Below are 21,322 nucleotides of genomic sequence, written 5' to 3' on the forward strand. Positions count from 1 at the left end.
GGTCGCCTACATAAGGCAGTCGACGGACAGTTCTAGCGGCTGCTGAATGTATCATTTACGCTCTGGCAGCAATGTAACTTTTGGCAGAAGTGTGAAATAAGTTAATGTGTCAATGCAGTAATTGACTGTCCTAGGAACCTGGCTTCTCTTTACCACGGACATAGTTCCTCCCTTTTCCATTCATGAAGAGAGAACCTTTACGGAACCCCTTATTCATTTCATCAGTGCCTCCGTCCCTCCCCATTTACTTACCTCTCCTATAAAATAGCAAAAGGCTTTAAAACAAAAATAATAAGCGTTTACATTATTTTTAAAGGCCATTAAATTTTTTTTACAGCCCTTAAACTGCATTTTATGCTTTATTAACTATCTTTTAAGACGTCTTAATTAAATTTTCTTTTAACTTTCTTTAACTATCTTTTAACGTCTTTTAACTATATTTTAGAGCTTATTGAATACCTTTTACCCCTTAAATAATCATGCTTCGCAATATAGTTAAATTCTATATCAAGGGAGGGAAGGAGGGGGGGGGCAGGGGGAATTGTGTTGGTAAGTTAAATAGGGGGCTCCGTATAGGTTCTCTCATGAAGCAGTCACCAGATATCAAAAGTTCACACTGCTTCATTAGTCTTTTTGCATCCACAATTTCCATTTCCACCGCCTCCCCTCATCCAAACATCCAGATATATACATTATATCCCCCTCTCTCCTCCCTCAGCTCCACCACCACCATTAAATACATTACATATAATTCGTCTCTTTGTACTGTTCGACATGCTACAACTAACCCGTCTCTTTTGTTCCATGTCCATTTGAATCGGTCCAGCCCATCCTTTTTTTTCTGTCATGTCCCCTTCTGTTTGAGTCTGTGTTGTGTCTGTGTCACCCCAAATACCAATCCTTTCTTGTCCAGTGATAAACCCAAACCAAACCAAACCAAACCAAACCAAACCAAACGCCCATTATCCAATTCCCTTGAAGCAACAAAAACATTAAAAAAAAGACAAGAAACAATTTCCAATCTGATATCTTTGTAAAACCGACAGACAAAGACTTCATAGGCGTCATTTGACGAGGCCACATGTTGGCTTGAACAGTTGAAAAAAAAAGGGGCCCTGACTGGTTCAGGCTTCTTCTTGTGTCGAACTATTGCCCCTCCCCCCCGGAAATGCTCAATGCGTGCGCGAGGAATGATATAAAGAAACAATAATATGTGTAAACATGTACAAAATCGAAGCGAAAAACAAAAAATGGGTTGACAATCTGGTCTGTGTGTTGGATGGCCTTCTCAGCCATGGTTTCTTCTTCCGTAGGCAAAACCGCGTGGTTGACAAGTGTAAACGTTGTATATAGCGCAAGTGATGATCCCCGGTCTTTCTTCACCTCGCAGGATCCAATCTGCTTCTTGTTGTTGCTCTGGGTATCTTCCACCCCGTTGATGCAAAAAAAAGAAGGTCATTGATTGGGGATCCGGCAAAAAGAAAGAAAAAGAACAAAAGGCTACTCCAACCAGAGAAACGTATCCCCGTCGATCGATCAGTTGACTGATGAAATGAGTGAACCCATATCGGGAGGGAGGGGGGGTAAAAGCCTAGAGCGATGGCTTCTTGAATTGTGAAAGTGAGAGAGAAATAGACCGAAATATGCCGAGCAGTAAACCGCCCCGGCTGGGAAAAGGATGGAAAAGCAAGGTTGTACACCCTGCTCTTCCGTGAAGAAAAGGACTTTTTTTGGTGTTAGGTTTGTTCTTTTTTTTTTTTTTTTTTGGGTGGGGAAGGGGTTGTTGTTATTGTTGTTGTGTAGTGTAAGGTGGTGATAAAACGAGATAGCAAAACCCATCTATCGCGGTACGCTAAGGCGGTCGAAGAAAACAACGCAAAAGGAACAAGATAGCGGACACTGATCTAGTGCCCCCCAACCGGAAAGGCAAGGTCAAATGGCATGTCGTGCAAGTCATCACGGGTGTGCATCATGGCGGGCGGGAGCATGTCGTTGACAAACATGCCGGCCTGGGTGAGAGTGGCCGTCGACGAGACTGGAGAAGTGTAGTTGGAGGTGTCGATGCTCATCATCGAAGAGGAGGACGGCATGCCCTGCTGGAGCTGATGTCCCTGTGATGGACCGCAGTCCCCAAAACCGGCCGAAGAGATTGGCAGGCCATGAAAAGAGGCGGCAAAGACCGAGGTGTCGAGCGGATACAGATCGGAGAGCTGCGATCCAAGCTCGCCTTGGAGACCCTGTGACGAAAGATCCTGACCGAACCCCCCACCAAGTCCGGCGTAGACGGCCATGTTGCTGTAGGCGTCCATGCCGAGAAGGTTGGGTGGCACGCCATAAGCCTGCGCGCCGAGTTCATTGTCAATGTCCTCTTGTTCGACCTGGCCCACCGAGTCGCTCCCGTCAGGACCGAGGGCACCCTCCTGGTCCATCGGCACTGTCACCTCCATCATCCACAGCTTGAGCTCCGACATGGGGGGCCAGTCGCCGCCGCCTTTGCCGCCGCGCTTCTCTTCCTCCGCCTTGGCGGCCGAGCTGGCGCCCTTGGCACCATTCTTGGAAACAGCACCCTTCCGTGCCTTGACCTTGAAGTGAGTGCGTCTCAAGTGAGCAGCAGCATTGTAATAAGCGCCGTACTGCTTAAAGGCCGAACATTGCTTGCAATCCGACAGAGGCTTGGCGGCCGTCTCTGCGTGCGGAATGCCGAGCAGGCCAGGGTCCTGGCAAATCCACTTCTTGACCATGCTCTTGTGTTTGGCTTCGGTGTGACGGCGCAGCTCGTGCTCACCCCGGAACCCTTCGGGGTTCTCGTTGCACTGGTGGCAGCGGACCTTGGGGTGCTTGGGGCGCTCATACTTGGTCTTGGTGATGACGGCCTTGGGGTCCTTCTTGTTGGTGGCCAATGTGGGTTGTTCCTTCTTGACGACATCTGGCTTTGGCTGAAGTTGGCGAGACTTGGCGTTGACGTTCTGGCGAGCAAGAGATTCTTTGGCGCGGACCTTGAGGGAATTATTTGACTTGGTGCTGTCTCTGGAGACCGAACGCTCCATGCCGAGGTCATCGTTCATGTACCCCGCATTGAGTTCCTGGATGGCCGCCGACGAGATGGAGTGAGAGCTCGACTGGGAGGAGGGCGACTTCTTCATCTGATGTTGGTGAAGCATCGAGTCGGTGGGCGCAGAAGAAGGATAGGCACCGACAAAGTGGGCGCTGGGGCCGGTTCCCATGTGAAGGTCTGTGGCCGACCTCTTTCCAAGCAACGAAGGTTGATGATACGGCGGCTGACTCGGGCCAAAGCTGTCTTGTCGAGCTTGTCCATTCGTGGAATGCTGTGACCGAATGCGGACCATCTCAAGTTGGGACAGGATGGCTGCGTTGTTGTCGTTGAAGTTGCTGTTGCATCTTGACATGGCCGTGGTTCCGACAGATGGGCCCGAGGTCAAAGAACCACAAGCCGATGGGATGCCCGAGTCGGGATAATGTGATGCCTCTTGGGGCGACAACATTCTGGAGGAAGGGATGGCGATGGGCGAGACGCTGGAAAGGTCTCCTCCTGTATCCCGCATCGAGAGAAAATCGGCAACATCCATCTCTCTGCCCGTTGGTATTGGTTGGAGCTGGGAATGTGACTGGAAGAAGGCGTTGACGGGCTGCTGCATCTGACCTTGACCAAGATACTGCTCAAGCATGGCCGAACTGGGACCCGACAGACTGCCGCTGGGGACACCTGGTTGTATGGACATATTTGAGCTGGACCTCGCCATGCCCGTGCCAGAGGATGGACCAGCATTGTGTGTGGTCTTGGAACGCTTCATGGGACGGCTCTGGTCCTGGCACCATTGGTGAGCATGAGCAAAAGAGTGGGTTGGGTCTCGGAGTTTCGTTACTTACCTGTGACTGGACGTGATCCAGCTGAAGGGAAACACTGTCAGCAGCAGCAATGCCGGGTGCAGCCGTCACACTGCGGGGTATCGTGTTGCTTCTTGATCGTCCATTGTCGGCGAGAACTGGTCGTGACGGAGCGATCTGGTAGTTGCCGGGGACAGACTCAAAGTCGAGGGCGGCAGCTGTGGCCGAGGACCGGGACGTCCGGGCTCTGCTGAGCTGGCTCATGATCTCTTGCTTCTCGTGCTCTTTTTGTCGAAGCAATGCTTCTAACCTTTGGACCTGGCTCATTCTGGTCGCCTTTCAGCCTGTCAAGAGTAGGTGAGGCGAGGAGAGGTAGGGCGGACCGAGTGGGAAGAGAATAAAGTCGGCCGGCGACAAGCGGATGTATGTATGTAGATATGTATGTATGGTATGGTATGGTATGGTATGGTATGGTATGGTTGGCTGGTTGTGTGTGTGTGTGTATGTGTGTGTGTGTGTTGGAAGTGAAAGACTCGGGATGAGTCAAAAGATGGAATGGGAAGTTGCAGATACAAATGTAAGTTGTTGTAAGTCAATGTCAATGTATAATAATAATGATTGAAGAAGGGAAAAGATTGGCGCAACGAGGAGCGAGCAAATGATATTTATCGAGCAGATGCTCACGAGGCTTCGTTGGATATGGCACGCAACGACGAGACCTACCAGGTGCCGAGGGGGTCTGGGGTCAGCTAGCTTAGTGTCGATTTCGAAACGGAGTTTCTTGGAGGGCATGAGGTGGAGGAGGGGGGAGGATGGGAGTATACAATATGATCAGGTAGACATGGACATGCAGGTGGTGTGGCCTACCACGATACTTGATACCAGGTACCTCGATAGAGACCCAGAATGGTGACGACTTGTTGGACCAGGGATCAACGGTATGCTTGGTCACACCAAATGAGTGCTGGGAAAGGGAGATCTTCTCCCCGATTAGCGGGCTGCTCGTTCTGTTTCTGGGCATTGTCACCCCCCCCCCCCAAAAAAAGCAATCTCACCCCAAGCAAACGGGCCCAGGATGTGACGGGATGGATCTGCCACCTCACCTCATGACGATAAACTCCTGGAATTGCAAGTCCCGTCGATTGCTTATTCATGATGATAATAATTCCAGCTCATCTCTGCAGGTGAGATGGATGGATGGATGAATGGATAGATGGACGGATGGAATTCTCAAAGAAGACTGGAAGGAAGAAGGCTGCTTCCATCCCCCGGCAACTTCCACGACAGGTTCTCTTGCGTAGACTAGTGGTGGGAGGTGTGCGCCCGGTTGCGGAGGGGAACAGTCATATTCCCCATCTCCCAATCGTTATCGAAGCCATATTCTGGCTGGGCTCTGTCCCGCGGGTGCATCCCATCGTTTTCGCGGGGGCGGCTCAGCAGCCTGTATCCAGTAGGGCAAATAACCCGAGGGGGGAAAGAGACGGCAACAGACGAGAGAGAGATAGTGAAGAGAAAAAGATGAATCATCAAGGAGGGGGGGGAAGGGGAGGGAGAGGTGATGTGTTGGCTGCCCGGTGGTGGCCGTAAGGGTTCCTGTCGCGGCAAGTTGCACCCAACGGTCCAGTCACAGTTAGCGGTCGTGTGCTGGCTAGCGCGCCAGGGAACCGCTGAAGCACACCCGTCGAGCCACGGCTCCACTGGCTCTCAGGGCAGTTCCAGGTTCCATTCTCCAATATCGTCAACCTCCACTGTCGCTGTCGTGCTACTGCTGCACAGAAGGGCTTTCCAGCTTCTCAACCCCCACAGCTTCAACGACGTTGAATATTCTCCGATACCTGTTGTCTACTGCATGCCCCCCCTTCTCTCCCAAATTGCAGATGCCGTCGTGGGTCCACACGAGATCCATGAGTCGATCCTTGGGCACCGTTGCAACTTCTCAGTTCGGTCACCTACATTTCACACATCATATTATACCTGATCGATGAAGGAGACAAGGAGAGAAGAGAAGATTTCTCTGCTTCTGCCACTAGAACAGAATCGGGCTCGGTCGACCACTCTCAAAGAGTCGAGATGCATGTGTCGCCTGTGGCACGCTCTGCTGTCAGCGAATCCCGCCCATCCCTCGCTGCTGCACCAAGCATCCGGTGGGTGTCATGATCGTCCTGATTGGCCCAAAAAGTGAGGCAAGCACTGCTGGGATGTCTCTACTGGATGAAAACGTCCGGCCAGGGCGGGCCTTTTCGGGCACATCCTCATCACGTACTATTCACGTAACCCAAGCCACAACTGAGAAGACCAGATGTGGCTGTCTCAATATCTCCTCCCCTCGGGTCAATTGGTGGTGTGGTGGTGTTGGGCTCCAATGCCCCCCTTCCCCCCCCCGGGCAGTTGTGGCTTGTGGGTGTGCATGACCTCTGAGGTGGATGAGCTGGCATCGTGGCATTCCAATGCCTGAGCGATTGACACGTTTCTAGCTTCCAAGATAGCCGAGCCTCACCGCGGCGGCGAAGCACTGTGGCACTCCTTCACCTTTCCTGCCCGACATCATACCTAGCATCGGCGTCGTCACCGAAGCCCACCCTACAGACATGTACCTGCAGCAACCCCTCCGGAATCAGGGACTCGCGATACGAGATGCCACGAAGCTGCCCGGCTTTGCTTCTTGCTTCTTGCTTCTTGCTTCTTGCTTGCTTGCTGCAAGTCATCGTCGACTCCGCCAGAAATCTGCAGAGAAGCCCAAAGACCACAATTGTTCTGTTTCCCCTCCGAAGCGCGGGATAATTAACAAAAGATGCCGGTCGCCGCATTCCGGACTCCGCCCCGCAAGGCTCTAAAACACAAACACGCCCGGGTCCCTGCTGGGGACTGTCAGATGACTCAACAATGCTCAGTGCTTCCAGATAACCTGGGGAAGCACCAAGCACGGCGGAGAAAAGAGGCTCTGCCGAGTGGAGAGCAGCAGTGCTGCCGGCAGGTGAAACAGCGTCGTGCTATGGCGGGACAACCTTTGAATGACATCCATGACAGCCCGGGCGGGAGGGAAGTAGACGGCTAGCGGCATACCTCCTCGTTGACCGCTTTGTATCGTCTGCGATATGTCTTGCCTCGGTAATGTCCCAAATAAGCCACCTGGCGCTTGCTGGCATATTGAAGCCCTCACCGGTCACGGGTGTTCTCTCGGCGCGCGATATTAAAAACTAAGAAGATACCGCAAGATGCGGAGTGACCCACCCACGGCCGAACGGCGCCGGCCCTCAAAGTCCGAAACTGGGCCCCATCAGGCCCCGTCTTGGCGTTCCGGTTCAGAGCTTCTCCAGGGTGACAACAGAGGACCCAATCATGTCGTGCCACTTCACGATGGTTGCCTGCCATTTCCGACCCTCCCTCAGCGCGTATCGATAGAGCATTCTGGACCAGATGAGGGGGCGAGTGGTTCTCGAATGATGTCGACTGCCGAGATTGCTGCCGACAAAAGCACTGCTGGGGATGCCCGGTCCGTTCAGACACTTGATCAATTCGGCTGCGCTGTCACCTGGACGGCATGAACCAGTTGTCAAAAATACAGTTTGACTCATGAGGGGAAGACCGGGAAGCGCGCTTGATTTCAAAATCCAAAGCTGGCATTTCGATGCTGGGACTTACACAAGGCAAATGCTTGAGCTCGGTCAGCGAGACTTTGCCAATTCCAGCGCAACAGCCGGCCCTCTGGCGGTGAGAATACCTTCAATTCGCAAAGCGGTAATCGTAAGAGTCACAGGTTATGAGGAGACAGAATTTGTCACCAAACTTCCAGAATTTGAGAGGGGCCATGGGATGAACGTTGGTGAAGAAGCACAAGATGGCGGACAAAAACATCCCGCCGATGACATAATCTTGGCACCCCTGGTTCAGTGCTCCGATAAGGCTCCTTATCGGGCGCAACAGTGCTGTGGCAGCGCGATGCCAACAGCTGTCATCAACGGGAGCAAGTGGCATCAACGAGGAGCCCTTCAATAGCAGCAACAACACCAGCAACAGCAACAACAGCAACAACAACAACAACAACACCAACAAAAGAAATTCTTTCTGAATGTGAGCCCAGGGCTGGGGCTGCCACTGTCATTGCGACAACATCACACACAATGCGCCGGCTCAATCTGGTTCTCCTGGCTTCGCTGCAGCTCTGCAGAGCTCGACAGCCCAGCTTTAGCATTCACGAGGATCTGCTGGCCCATCCACAGGTATGTCATTGGTCATTGTTGGCTGTCAAGTAGCAACACCAGCTCACAATTCGACTGTTTTTTTTTTTTTTTTAAGTTCGAGATTGTCTTTTCCGATCAATTCATTTCCGAAGCCGACGCTCTCGCTCTCCTCGACACACAATCATCGTCCTCCCCAGCTCCCTCTCCAACCCCATCATCCCAGACCGAGCTCGCCAGCCCGTCCACAGAGACAGATGCCAGCAATGGCCAACAACAAGACCCCGAAGACACCGACGATGATTCCAACCCGGTCTCCGAGACGTACGAGCTGATCAACTCTGCCCCGTGGAAATATCTCTGCACCGTACCCGTCCTCGCTCCCCCTCCAACACTCAACCAAACCGCCACCGAGCTCGCCAAGGCCGAAGAAGCTCGGGAAATGTCCCGTGCCTCGGCCAAGGGATGGGAGCTCATGAGTGGTCTTGAAGGACATTGTCTCTACTTTATGAGTGGTTGGTGGAGCTATTCTTTCTGCTACGGCAAAGACGTTGTTCAGTTCCATGCTCTGCCACGAGGCACCGAAGGGGGCCCGCCTGTCCGGGATGACAGCAGCCAGGAGTATGTGCTGGGAAGGGCGCTACCCGCTTCTGAGCAACCAAAGGACGGGCAAGAAAAGGGCTTGGCCCCTCCCAACTCGGAGCTACAGGTCAAGGGCGACCAACGATACCTCGTCCAGAAGTTCGAGGGTGGTACCGTTTGCGATCTCACCAACAAACCACGCACCATTGAGGTACAGTATCACTGCCATCCCGGCGTGGCAGGGGACAGGATCAGCTGGATCAAAGAGGTTACGATTTGCACCTACCTCATGGTGGTGCAGACCCCACGACTCTGCGATGATGTGGCTTTTCTCCCACCAAAGGTCACCAAAAGACATCCCGTTACCTGCAAGCAAATCGTCAGCAGCGAAGAGGAGGAGTCGGCATGGAGATATCAGAAGCAGGTCGAGGCCGGCGGTGTGCTCGAGGGCGCTGGCGAGAGAGCCAGGCTCAAGGTTGGCCGCCCTAATGGTGGAGCCGACAGCAATCCCTTTTCGGGCATGACCATCGGGGGCGTGGTGGTGGGGGGACAAAAGATCCTGGGAGGAAAAGTGAATGCCGATGGAACCCCGGCGTTTAAGCTCATGCCTCCCCGACACATATCCGCCCTCGCTACGCCCAAGGCGGCGACCGTGACCCATGTTTTGCTCGCCAAAGAGAAGGAAGGGGCCCCTATTGAAAGGCTCAGTCCGGAAAAGCTAGAGGAGCTGGGCATCAAGGATGCGTTCTTGGACGAGATGGAGGCCCAGTTGGAGGCGGTATCCGGCGGTGAGGGGTGGAGAGTAGAAGTAGTGGACGCGCCTGGCCAGGAGCGACAGTATGTGGTCTATCAAATGCTCGACAACGGCGCCGACGCAATCGACCTGGAGAAGAAGCACACTTTGCCTCCTGGTGGTGCCGAAGACCAAAAGACCAAGGGCGAGAGGCAGAAGACGGCGACCAAGAAGCAAAAACCAAAGGCCAAGAAGACCGCCGGGCAACAGGAAAAGACGGAAGGCAAAAAACCGCGTCTCGATGACGACGAGGAAGGGTCCAAAGAGGAGTTCAAGGATGAGCTGTAAGGTACCCGTTATGTATATTGGCACTAGTTGCATATATTAACAGTCATCAAACTACTTTTCTTTCTGGAACAGCTGCCGCCGGGGGAGTCCGCATTATGGGGCTTGCCTCGGTTTGTTCAAACTGCCCGGAATCTGCTCCGGCGCCTCCCTCCTACATTACATAACCTATCATTGCAAGAGCCTCATCAACCAACCACCCATTCAGAAGACTGCCGGGAAGAAAACAAGTGTTTTATGGGGCATTTGCCACTGGCCAGGGGTAATATGTAGCCATGTCCCCACCTTTGCAGGACTAATTCTTGCTCCTGCAGGTGGCGATGTGAAGTCTTTTCTTCTTTTTTTCACAGCGCGCGCTGGACGCATGTATAATGACGACTGGCTTTTCACAATCACTTTGTCCCTTCTTTCTTTTCCCTCTTCGCTCTCTCTTTTTGCTTGATGACCACCAACAGCACCTTCAAGCCGATTCTGCGCGACTGAGTTGTCAGACTCCGGACTGGGACAAGCATCCGTTGGGTTTGCGGTGATCATCGCCGTTGGGTTGGAAGCGAGCGAAAGGGGGTGTCTTGGCATCCGTCATACCCTTCCCTCTTCCCATCCCGCGCTCCTGCCGCCTATCTTTTCGAGCAAGGGGTCTCCTCCAAGCACACGGACCCGTTTCTCTAATTGTTTTTCGAGAATCCGGACTCCCGAGACACCGTGACGACAAGGAAGCATCATCACCGGCCCGGCAAGAGGATACTTAATAGTTGCTGTCAAGAGTGGGAAGCCATCCGGTTGGCTCACTGTCTTATATTTGAGATTGAGTGGGAAAAAAAGAAAAGAAATAAAAAGTTGGGATGAACGGATAGACACGTTGGCATATTACGCGATATTACATCAGACGAACGCTTATATCGAGCCCTGGCCCTGGTCAACGGAAACGGCAGTTGAAACGGAATCACAGGGGGTTAGGTGGGAAGAATGGACACACATATGGATCATATCAAAACGGAGGACGAGGAAGACCAGGGGCCCGGGCTACCGCACCCGACTCCGTCATCGCAGGCACGACAGACACCGGCACCAACAAAACGCCAACCTAGCTTGACTGAGTCCAGCCGAGGGGGTAGGAGGATAGCATCAAGCTTGACGGCCAACAGAAAGGTTTGCGACCATTGCAGGACGAGACGGATAAAATGCGATTACCAATTCCCTTGCCAGCAGTGCCTCAATGCTGCCTTGGTGTGCAAAAGGGACCAGGTCCCACGGAAAAGAGGTCCCAAGCCAGGTCATGGTCGAGTCCTTGACAGGATACGGTCAAAAGAGGAGGAAGTACTGGGGATAGCGTCGAGGGAGAGCAGCGCCGAGTATGTTATATTCAGCACGATGGGCATTTCGTAAACTAACTCCGGAACGAGAAACAGCTTTGAGACCACCCCGAGCAGTCTCGCCACCCCTCAGTCCACGCCTCCCGACACGCCTTTTCCGAATCCGTCTGCTGACGCCCAGCATGGCCGCTCTGGACGGCAGAGATACCATCATCTCATTCCGCTGTGTGTTGAGGTTTACACGGCTCACCTGTACCCTCTCCTCCCTGTAGTTCACCTACCCACACTGCAGAGCTACTGCTGTCAACCCTCGGTTCCGCCATCTCAGAGGACGCTACTGCTCGCCTTATCGGCTCTCACGTCCCTTCATGTTGCATCTCTTCCACCACCCTCCCGGCCCCCATCAGGGAGTAATACCGACTGGATCAGCGCAGCAAAGTCGTTTCTGGAAGAATGCTCGGCCACACGCCAGGCATACGACTATGTTGCTCACCTCCAGCTGAACGATATTTTGACGTCGTTTCTGCTGTCCAGACTTTACATTGAAATGGGAAACAGCCGAAAAGCCTGGGTGTATCTACGAGAAACAGGTGCTCTGGCGGCCGAGTTTGGTCTGGATCGGGAAGATGGATATGCAGGTTCGGAAGGAGAAGATGACCTGGCGAGGAGGAGGCTGTTCTGGGCAGTTCTGATTTCCGAGAGGTAAGTTTCGTGACCACTACGGGACGAGGACGTCTGCTGACAGGAACAGGGAATTTGCCATCCTGAGAAACAAGCCCATCACGAGCTTCAGACGGAAACCAGAACTGCCAACTTTTGGATACCGGTATGAAGATCCGGGTGTCCATGCTGGCTTGCTACAGCTGGCGGAGATATACAAGCCGGTTGGTGAGGACTTTGTCGCTGCGTGGAACGACACCCCCCAAAACGAAGATTCGCCGGCCGCTCACAACATGAAAGCCGCAAAGCTGCTGGAGCTCCAACGCCGTCTGTCACAGGTGACAGAATCAGGGGAGGAGGCGACAGAAATGCAAAGGGTGCATCTCACAATTACTCGTCAGTGGCTGAAGCTGGTTACTTGGCAACTGTCGTTCCGTGCCCACCTGCTGTCGTTCGGCAACGTCCACGAAAGCATGCGGTTCACTTATCCGCTCATCATCGCCCACGAGACGTTGTCGTTTCTGAACTCGCTACCGCCAGGGCGCTGCTATGGTAGGATTTCGACCATGGAAAAGATTTACGAGATTGGCATCTGGTGGCTCAATGTCGTCGGGGCTGTGGATAACCTCGAGCTTGGGAGGCACGGTGTCAAGACGGATGATAACCTTCTGGACGCTTTTGTCAGGGTTCTCAGCGTCGGCGAACAGAGCAGGGTACTGTTTGCAGAACGGCTCAAAATGTTTGCCGCTGCTGGCGACAAGTCAGATCTCAGTTACATGGTGGGCAGGAAGTTCTCCCAAGAGGTGAGGGAACAAGGACACAAAGAGATCAAGACGGAGGAGTCGGAGCCGAGATCTGTGCCGCGAACAGCACACAGCAGCAGTAGATACCACCACGGCGGGCCGTCGCTGGCGGTGGACACGCCCTCACCGGCGACCAATGGGCCTCCCACGGCACCTCACACCAACGAGACACCGCCGCCGCCGTGGTTCCAGGGTTACAATAACAGTGCCATCACCACGCCTACCAGCTCTGGGTGGGCGTCGACGACGTCAGAGGTGAACAGTCCGGAGATTTTGTTCAGTCCTGACATTGTCAGTCCCGGGCCGGGAGCGACGAGCTTTGGGTATTTTCGCTTTCCGGGGCCAAAGCCAGGGGAGGGGGCTTGACATGGGTGTTTTGCTAGATCATAATGTTTGTATATGAACCCGCCAAAAAAAAAATTAAAAAGTAGAGGAAGCGATTTCCATTCATCACGAACACTTGTCCAATTCTGATTAACCCCAACCCCCGATTGACAAAATGGAAACATCACGCGGGAACAAAGACATGACGAAAAGAAGATGTATATATATAATATTAAAAAATAACCAATAAACCAAAACAATGCATGCATCTATGTACTGTATCCGAGTTCTTTCGTTCCTGCACCTTTTCTTACCACCCGCCCCCCCAAGCCCCTTCTTTTTGTTCCTTTTCCTCTGGGTATATCTACCTCCCTCAAAACTACTGCAACATCTGCTGCATAGCATTAACCCTATACCCCTCCCTCCGTCCCATCAGCTCCTCATGCGTCCCCTTATCCACCACCTCGCCCCCCTCCACCACAAAAATCACATCCGCCTTCTTCACGGTGTGCAGCCTGTGCGTAATAGCCAGCACGGTCGTCCCCCGCGCGACTTTGTCCAACCCCTCCTGCAGCGCCGCTTCAGAGGCAGCATCCAAAGCCGAAGTGCTCTCGTCAAGCAGCAACAACCTCGGCTTGCGAACCAACGCTCTCGCGATGGCAAGTCTCTGCCTCTGCCCACCGGACAAGCGACCGGCGGAGGCGCCGCACTGGGTGTCGTACCCCTCCGGCATGGCCATGATCACGTCGTGGATGTTGGCTAGCTTGCACGCCTCCTCGATCTCCTCCTGGGTGGGGACGTGGTCGGGTTTGGAGCCGAGGGAGACGTTGAACCGGATGGTGCCGTCGAACAAGGCCGGGTCCTGCGGGACAATGGCGATGGAGTCCTTGATGGAGGCGACGGAAGAGGTGATGTCTACGTTGTCGAGCAGGATTGAGCCCGACGAGGGGGAGTAGAGGTTCTGGACGAGGGACATGATTGTTGATTTTCCTGCTCCGGATGGGCCGACGAGGCCGACGAATTGACCGGGGGTGATGGTGAAGGAGACGTTCTTGAGGGTCCGGTGGTCTGGGCGGGAGGGGTAGGAGAAGGTGACGTTGGTGAAGGTGATTTTCATGCCTGGTTCACCGCCAGTAGCGGCCTTGGCTGCCGGGGAGAGGGCAGACTCCGGGTCGGAAGAGGGGCCGGGCTTGCCGTGCGGGCCACGCTTGGAGTCGATCTCGTTGTTTGTTCCCAGTGCCAAAACGTTCATGATGCGGGAGAAGGCGGTGCGGGCGCGGGAGAACTCGGGGGCGAGGGTGAACATTTGGCCCCAGAGCTGGGCGCTGACGAGCATGGAGACGACGATGATGAAGAATTGGGTTTGGTTGGCCTCGCCCGACATGATCTTTTGCGAACCCCACCAGTAGGCGAAGGCGTAGATCAAAAAGGACATGCTGTTGCTGATGGCGAGCCAGATGTTGGTGAAGGCTGCCGCGCGGACCATTTCGTCGCGGGTGTTCTTCAGGAGGCGGGCGTACGAGCCCATGACCTCCTTTTCGAGGGACAAGGCGGCGACGGTCTTGATGGATTGGACGGCTTCGACGGCCACACCGGTTGCCTTGGCGTAGGAGGCCGCGTGGCGCTCTTCATAGCGGGCGAGCTGGCGGAGCTGCATGAAGCCCGCCCCGAGGAGGATCGGGACGACGGAGAGACAGACGATGGCAATCTTCCACTGGATGATGTGCGAGAGGATGATGGCGACGAAGAAGTTGACGATGATGGCAAAGACGGTGCCGATGGTGCTACCCGAGAAACCACCGATGGCGGCGCTGTCTTTGGTGATGATGTCAAGCAGGGAAGTAGGGTTGCGGCCGCCGGATTGGTGCCATTCGACACCCTGCTCCATTAGGCTTCTGAAACTGAGCACGCGGATGGCATACAGCATTCTCTCGGCGATGAGACCAAAGCAGGACCACGCAAAGAAGTTGGCCAGGAGCTCAATGCAGGCCAGCATGAAGAGCAAACCACCGAAGAACTTTCCGAGGTCGAGGATGTCCTCGGGCGAGTTCTCGCACGGGTTGAGAGCACCAACGGTGAAACCAAAGATGAGACCAGATCCGGAGAAAGTACCACCGACAATGACAGCCGCGAAGACAGCCAGAAGCAACCAGGGGAAGGAAGGCTTGACAAGACGGGCCAGACCAGCAAACACGGATCCCCAGCCGGCCTCCTTCTCCTTCTCCTCCTTGTCATTGGCCGCCTTTTCAGCAGCAGACTCATCCCTGCTGGAGATGGAAGCAGCAAGAACCTTGGCTGCCTCCTCCTCTTCCTCGTCAACGACAACAACATCCTTCTTCTCGCTGATCTCAGCAACAGCCGAAGCAGCAGCCTCCTGGTTACCCAAGCTCTGCAGCTTGGCCATGGCAAAGAACTTGCCATCTTCTCTCGCCATCAGCTCGTCGTACACCCCCTCCTCCACAACCTCACCCGCCTCCAGAACAACAATCTTGTCCGCATTGCGAATGGTACTCAACCTATGAGCAATGGAAATTACCGTCCTCCCCTCGGCAGCCCTCTCAACAGCGAGCTGAATCTTTTTCTCAGAAGTCGAATCCAGCGCAGCAGTGGCCTCGTCCAGCAGCAAAATCTTGGGATCTCTAATCAAGGCACGCGCGAGCGCCACTCGCTGTCTTTGGCCACCAGACACCAAAGACCCCTTGGGCCCAGCAAAAGTACCGTAGCCCTTTTCCAAATTGGAGATGAAGTTGTGCGCGTCAGCCTGGACGGCAGCCTCCTTGACAAGACGGATGACTTCCTGCACCGCAGGGTTGGCAACGCTACTGTCGTCAACGGCATCCTTGCCCTTCTTGGCCAGCTCGGCGAGCTCGCCACCTTCTACCACCGCCTTGAGAGCTTGGTGTTCTGGCTTGGGGGAGTTGACCAGACCGAGAGCGATGTTCTCAAGGATGGAGCGGTCGAGAAGAGAAGGTTCTTGCTGGACGAGAGAGACAAAACTGCGGAGGTGGGACACGTTCAGTGTCTTGATGTCTGTGCCGTCCAGGGTGATGACACCAGAATCGGGATCCTGCAGACGGGCGACGAGGGCGGCGATGGTGGATTTACCGCTTCCCGAAAGACCGACGAGGGCGGTGTGCTTGCCTGCCGGGAGGACAAGGTTGACGTTGCGGAGGACTGGCTGCTCGGCGCGGGAGGGGTAGGCAAAGGAGACGTTTTCGAGCTGTATGTGGCCGGTGGTGGTCTCAACTGGCAAAAAGGCGCCTTCGGAGGAAGTGCCGTCGATGGTGGAGGGGGCGTTGATGTCGGCCATCAGACGAGAAAAGGCAGTGGAGGCGCTGCCGAGGATGGGGAGGATGGGAGCGATGTTGCCGAGACAGACACAGGCTTTCAGGGAGTGTTAGTTGTTGACAGTCAGTAAAAAAAGGGGAAGGGGAGGGGGGGGGGGAGAGAGAGAGCGAGAGAGAGACAGAAAAACATACCATCAACCAACAAGAACACCACAGTATAAATCTGACCAACAGTTTCGGTTCCCTCGCCTCTGATGGTATCAACAACCATGCGACTACCCTGCCAGAAGGCCAGAGCATTGGCGCTGTACGCAATAAAGTACAGCATACCAGCTTGCATGGCAGCAGCAATGCCCTTTTTGACACCAGCACCTCTAGCCACGGAGACATGCTCGGCAAACTTCTTTTCCAGTCTGCCAGCCATACCGAACGACTGCACGACACCGACGTGCTGAAGCGCCTCACCGGCAATGTTGCTGGCGGCAGTCTGGGAAGAAGCACTGATGACCATGAACTTGGTGACAAAAAAGCCACCGCCCATCGCCATGAGCAAGAACGCCGGGATGAGCGAGACCAAAATACCGGCCAGCTTTGCCTGCTTGATGAACGCGACGACGTAGCAGGCGAAGAAGAAACTGGTCGAGGCGATCAAAACACCCACCTTTTCGGAAGTACCGGCCTGGACAGCAGTCATGTCGCCCTGAAGTCTGGTCGAGACCTCACCGCTGGCGGCAGATCGCGCGTCGAAGAAGCCGGGGGGCTGTCTCAGCAAAGCCTGGACATACTGCCCTCTGAGTCTCTGAGCGAGGCGCTGGGAGAAGAGAGACCAGGACAGGACGTAAACGTAGATGCAAACCAAGGCAGCAATGGCAATATACACCAGCTTGAGGACCTTGTCGTTGATGGAAGCCTCATAGGCGAAAGGGTCGTTGACGCCGTTGATGGAGGTGGAAGTGGAGGTGAGGTCAGAGTCGCCGGCCGCACAGGTGGCATCGTTCATGTTGTCGACGAGCTCGCCAAAGATGATGCCCATCAGGGGGAAGGGGATACCGGCACCGGCGGCGGAAATGACGCCGGTGATGAGAAGACAGACGTCGATCCATGTTGGCGACGCGGAAGCAAAGATCTTGAGCCAGACGAGGAGGCCACCTTGGGGCTGGAGAGATGTTAGGGATCGAGTCAAATGTAAACAATGAGTGAAGCTATTCAGGGGCCGAAAAGGGGGATTTAGGGGCAGACACAGAAAAGACTTACGGCTTGTTCGGCAGCTGCCGGCGCATCAGAAGCACTTCCAGTGGTGGTAGGGGCAAGTGCCTTCTCCTTATCAGCGGCCGCATCACTCGCTGCGGCGCTGTGCGGACGCTTCTCTCCGGAAGCCTCGACCGCCATTGTACCTGCTTTTTTACCGTGTTGCTTCCACGGCGGGGGGGCAGGTTCTCTTGGCGAAATCAGGCCACTTTTTCTGGACAAGAGAGAGAAGAGATTGTGCGTGGGAAGAGATCACAATCTGAAAGGGGACATGGGAAGGGAAACACAACACAGGCCAAAAAGAAGTTATGGCGGGATGAATACCCCCGTCTCCCGGGAGCGTTGATCTTTTCCCTGGGGGAAACACATTTCAGGCAATTTTTTTTTTGGTCTCCTTGCTACCTTATTCTGGTGACCAATTCACTGTATGTTTCCCCCACTCACCCCAGTCACTTCAGCGGCCGAAACAGTGAGGTGACCTTCCCCCAGCAAAACGACAGCGGAAGCCCCCGGTTCTACCCACCACCCATTGACCCCGATTCCGGCCTTGGCGAGGGCGGATCTGATTAGGTGAACGGACGGATCTGATAAAAAATTTGTTGCGCTGGGCGGCCCCCACATGATGGTCTTCGACGTGACCCTCGAGTTGCGTCCTTTTTTAATTACTTTGATATGCGGTCGTCCTGCATGGTTCCTGCTTTGCTGTCCCTTGATCAGATGAAGTAAGGCATCACGGTATGTATCTTGTGAAAAGATGACTTATTTGTGGGAGATTTGAACGGAATTGCACCAGATCACCGCCGGTCTTCGAGGTCTTCATCCGACTTTCTTGTGTGACCAGGGGCAAGGGGAGCTGACCCAGTTTAAAGTTATCTGATCCGAAGAATCTCCACTGTTCGGCTCCATGCAAACGAGCCATTTTAACGCTCGCCATCCCAGCCACCGAACACCCCCCTGTAAACATTCTTTCTTGCCCACCATCCGAACTCCTGCTGCTGCTTTTTCTCGCAACATTGGTCTTTTGGTTTTCTGTCTGCTGTATTACCGTTGATCCCCACCATCTTCAATGTCCACAGAGGTACAATGGCGTAACTCGTGTGTAATGATGTTCCGTAACACCACCCAAGCTGGGGGCAACGACCTCGTCAAACATCTTTGAACATCCCTCCCGAAGCACAAACTTCCCGAAGTCTTGGCCCGGAGATATCGCCGCTTTGGGATTCCGGTGGGGCATTACGTTATGTACATGGATGGACCGACAACAGCCCACTCTGCTGGTTTCCACCTGTGCATTATCACGATCATCTGATAAAAATTCTTTGTCTGTGGCTCCATCACCCTTTCTCCACGGATCATCGACTCGGCCACACTGTCGTCATGTCCGAGAAAGGCCGTCGGACACGGTCACCGAGCGGTAGCTTCACGGGTGAAAGGGTCGTCTGGAGTTGCCCACGGTGAACTGGCACATTGTGGATTGCGCTTGTGCCTGACAGCGAGCCACGGCATTGTCTCATCTGAACCTCGAATTCGGATCGAGACACGGCAGAGGAGACACAAGTGTGGTGGTGTCTGCTGTGCGTGAAACGTTTCTCAGAGAGGGGCGATGGGCCTGGAATGCCCTCTCAATGCAACCACCTTCGTACTCGTATGCTTCTCCGTGTTGGCGCCATCAACTGTCAAAGCTGTCAATTTTGGAGCCTTTATCGGCCATCTACCGGTGACAAGCTTCTTCTAGTACAGATCTAGAAGCGCGTGTCTATTATGGTTTAACCTCAACGTCTGGTTGTTATTGTTGTTGTTGTTGAACCTGTTCTTGGCGCTGCTGCTGCTGCTGTTGCTTCCTCTCCTCCTGCCACTCCGCCCACACCTCCCCCAGCTTTCTCCCATCAACCTTGACTTCATACACACCCTGCGGCAGCTTCACCATGAGCGGTACCTCCACGTCCTCTTTGGTCCCCAACACGGCCGCCTCGTGAACCACCTGGGCTATCTCCGCGGGGACTCTCCTGAAGCCCTTTCTGAAGTACACGTTTTCCGATGTGGGCGTCGCTTCGAGGTAGATGGGCAGCCCGATAGTGTTTCCGAGGTCAACAATGGCCTGGACAAGAGCAGAGCCAGCTCCCTTGCCTTGGTGCTTGGGGTCAACGGCAAAAGCGTGGATGTCTGTTGCGGTGTGATATTAGCGAGATGCTTAACGTGATGGGAAAGCTACAGGCAGCACAATGAGGTCCCCGAAAGACCACCCCAGACTAAAAAGCGCCACTTGGATGCGCTGCAACGCTCAACGTGTCCTCCCAGGAAACAGTACAGCACGTGGTCTCTGCAGGAAGCACAAGAGTCTCTCTCGCAAGATAATTCCAGCAATGGAAATATCAAGCGAGCTGCTGCTGTGTTCACATGGTATTTTTGTCCAAAAATCGAGTAAATACCATCAGATAGAAAAAGGAAAAAAAAAAACACTCACAAACATACGGCCTTCCCCCCATAATCCTCTCCCTCGCACCCCAAAGCCCGTCCAGCACCCTCTCCGCCCGTGTCCTCTGCTCCCCGTGAAGCCACCCAATCTCTGGCATCTTGCGCTCCTCTTCTGTTCTAGGCTTGACAAACACGTCGCAGAGGGCCATACCGATGATCTCACCCGTCTCCGAGTCGACACACTTGTAGGTGTACTGCGTCTCGGAGGTGTGCCACCACTGCAGGGTGCCGTTGGTGTGCGCCTTGCGGAACTCGTCGGACGTGACGCCCGAGGGGAAGAGGATGTCGAGCAATATAGAGCCGGAGGGGTCGGTGCTGAAGGCGGCAAAGTAGGCGTCGTAGCAGGGCCGGATGTCGGGGATGAGGGCAGGGAGGACGAGGTAAGGCATTTTGGGCGATTTGTCTCTCTTACCGTAATATGTGGAGGAATGTTTAAGAGGTATAAACACAAGGTGAAGTATAAGACTAACAAACACCAAGACAGAACAACAACACCCTCAACTCAACACACCGCGACAAAAGCATACAAGAAGCACAAGATATATCAACCCCCTCCCCGGACCATCGAGGCCCTCACTCGTCTTACTCGTCTCACCTCTCTCTACCTACCCCATTCCTCACCATCAAAAGACCGCAACCGCCGCATATCCTGTGTGCACGTTACCTTGATGCAACCTCACCCTCACCGAACCGCAGATCCCTTTTCGCACCTCACAAAACGTAAGCGGCGTTTGCAAATTCATCTACTATAACCCACAACAGCATATTGCCGCCCTGAAAAGAGAAATGTACAGTGCCGATCACTTCACCTTTCCAGGTCCCCTAGTGACGGGTAATGCCGCAAAACTACCGCATCTCGGAGGTAAGATGCTGCATCGCCAACAGAGAATCCGCGTCAACATAGCCGATATGAATGCCTACCTACCTCCTCCGCCGCCGCGTGGGGGATGATGAAGATGTGATGATCGCTACGCTAGGTAGGTGCCTCCTGATGGTACGCTTGCGGGGATACTCCATAGGTGGAATCCCTTCCGGTTTGTTGAGACCTCACCTACTCACCCACGAAGTGACAGTGGAACTGGATCTCGCAACAACACAACAACAACAACCAAGCAGCTGTAGGGGTGCTAACGTAGCCGTGACTGCCGTGAGAGAATCCCTCCTTCCTAAAGCATCATAAAACTCCGGAATCAGGGCCCGCGTGATGATGATGATGATGGTCATCTCAAGAAAAATGGCAAATCCTTCAGGCAGATCCCGATCAGAAGGATCGTCTCTTTTCTCCGTGGCTTGGGTTGACCCGTGACACCGCCCCGGGAAGAAGAGTTAAATAGTAGCGAGACCCTCTCTGAATATCTTGTCTGAGAAGCAAGCCAAGCACGATGTCTGTTTTCGTCAGTGGCTACCGGCCGTGGTTGCACAATCTCAATTTCTAGGGACTCGCGTGGGGGGGAGGGAGCTCATGACTTCAAGATTTGTCTTGTTCTCTATGCTCCCAAGTCATCGGCCTCAAAAACGCTGGCTTGTC

General features: G+C 54.1%; 5 protein-coding genes across 5 annotated transcripts; 2 read left to right on the top strand and 3 right to left on the bottom strand.

Moving 5' to 3' along the window:
* Positions 1-631: 631 nt before the first annotated feature.
* QC763_311240 (uncharacterized protein) lies at positions 632-7,666 on the bottom strand. The gene is made up of 4 exons (XM_062911581.1): positions 7,489-7,666; positions 4,902-7,378; positions 3,889-4,825; positions 632-3,827 (listed from the first exon to the last, which is right to left on the bottom strand). The coding sequence occupies exons 3-4, from the start codon at positions 4,171-4,173 to the stop codon at positions 1,905-1,907; spliced, it is 2,208 nt and encodes a 735-aa protein (XP_062767573.1). The 5' UTR covers positions 4,174-4,825; positions 4,902-7,378; positions 7,489-7,666; the 3' UTR covers positions 632-1,904.
* On the top strand, positions 6,149-9,687 carry YOS9 (Protein OS-9; the record flags this gene model as incomplete). The annotated part of the gene is made up of 2 exons (XM_062911580.1): positions 6,149-8,066; positions 8,143-9,687. Exons 1-2 carry the CDS (start codon positions 7,968-7,970, stop codon positions 9,685-9,687), a joined length of 1,644 nt encoding a protein of 547 aa, XP_062767574.1. The 5' UTR covers positions 6,149-7,967.
* A 1,857-nt stretch (positions 9,688-11,544) lies between these two features.
* On the top strand, positions 11,545-12,968 carry QC763_311225 (uncharacterized protein; the record flags this gene model as incomplete). The annotated part of the gene is made up of 2 exons (XM_062911579.1): positions 11,545-11,699; positions 11,749-12,968. The coding sequence occupies 2 exons, from the start codon at positions 11,545-11,547 to the stop codon at positions 12,824-12,826; spliced, it is 1,233 nt and encodes a 410-aa protein (XP_062767575.1). The 3' UTR covers positions 12,827-12,968.
* Positions 12,969-13,112: 144 nt separating this feature from the next.
* QC763_311220 (uncharacterized protein) lies at positions 13,113-17,460 on the bottom strand (the record flags this gene model as incomplete). Its single annotated transcript, XM_062911578.1, has 3 exons — positions 13,113-16,168; positions 16,264-17,227; positions 17,326-17,460. The coding sequence occupies 3 exons, from the start codon at positions 17,458-17,460 to the stop codon at positions 13,164-13,166; spliced, it is 4,104 nt and encodes a 1,367-aa protein (XP_062767576.1). The 3' UTR covers positions 13,113-13,163.
* A 1,645-nt stretch (positions 17,461-19,105) lies between these two features.
* On the bottom strand, positions 19,106-21,118 carry QC763_311210 (uncharacterized protein; the record flags this gene model as incomplete). The annotated part of the gene is made up of 2 exons (XM_062911577.1): positions 19,784-21,118; positions 19,106-19,482 (listed from the first exon to the last, which is right to left on the bottom strand). Exons 1-2 carry the CDS (start codon positions 20,181-20,183, stop codon positions 19,106-19,108), a joined length of 777 nt encoding a protein of 258 aa, XP_062767577.1. The 5' UTR covers positions 20,184-21,118.
* Positions 21,119-21,322: the final 204 nt, after the last annotated feature.

The sequence above is a fragment of the Podospora pseudopauciseta genome, chromosome 3, assembly GCF_035222475.1.
Source record: "Podospora pseudopauciseta strain CBS 411.78 chromosome 3, whole genome shotgun sequence".
NCBI classification, from domain to species: domain Eukaryota; kingdom Fungi; phylum Ascomycota; class Sordariomycetes; order Sordariales; family Podosporaceae; genus Podospora; species Podospora pseudopauciseta.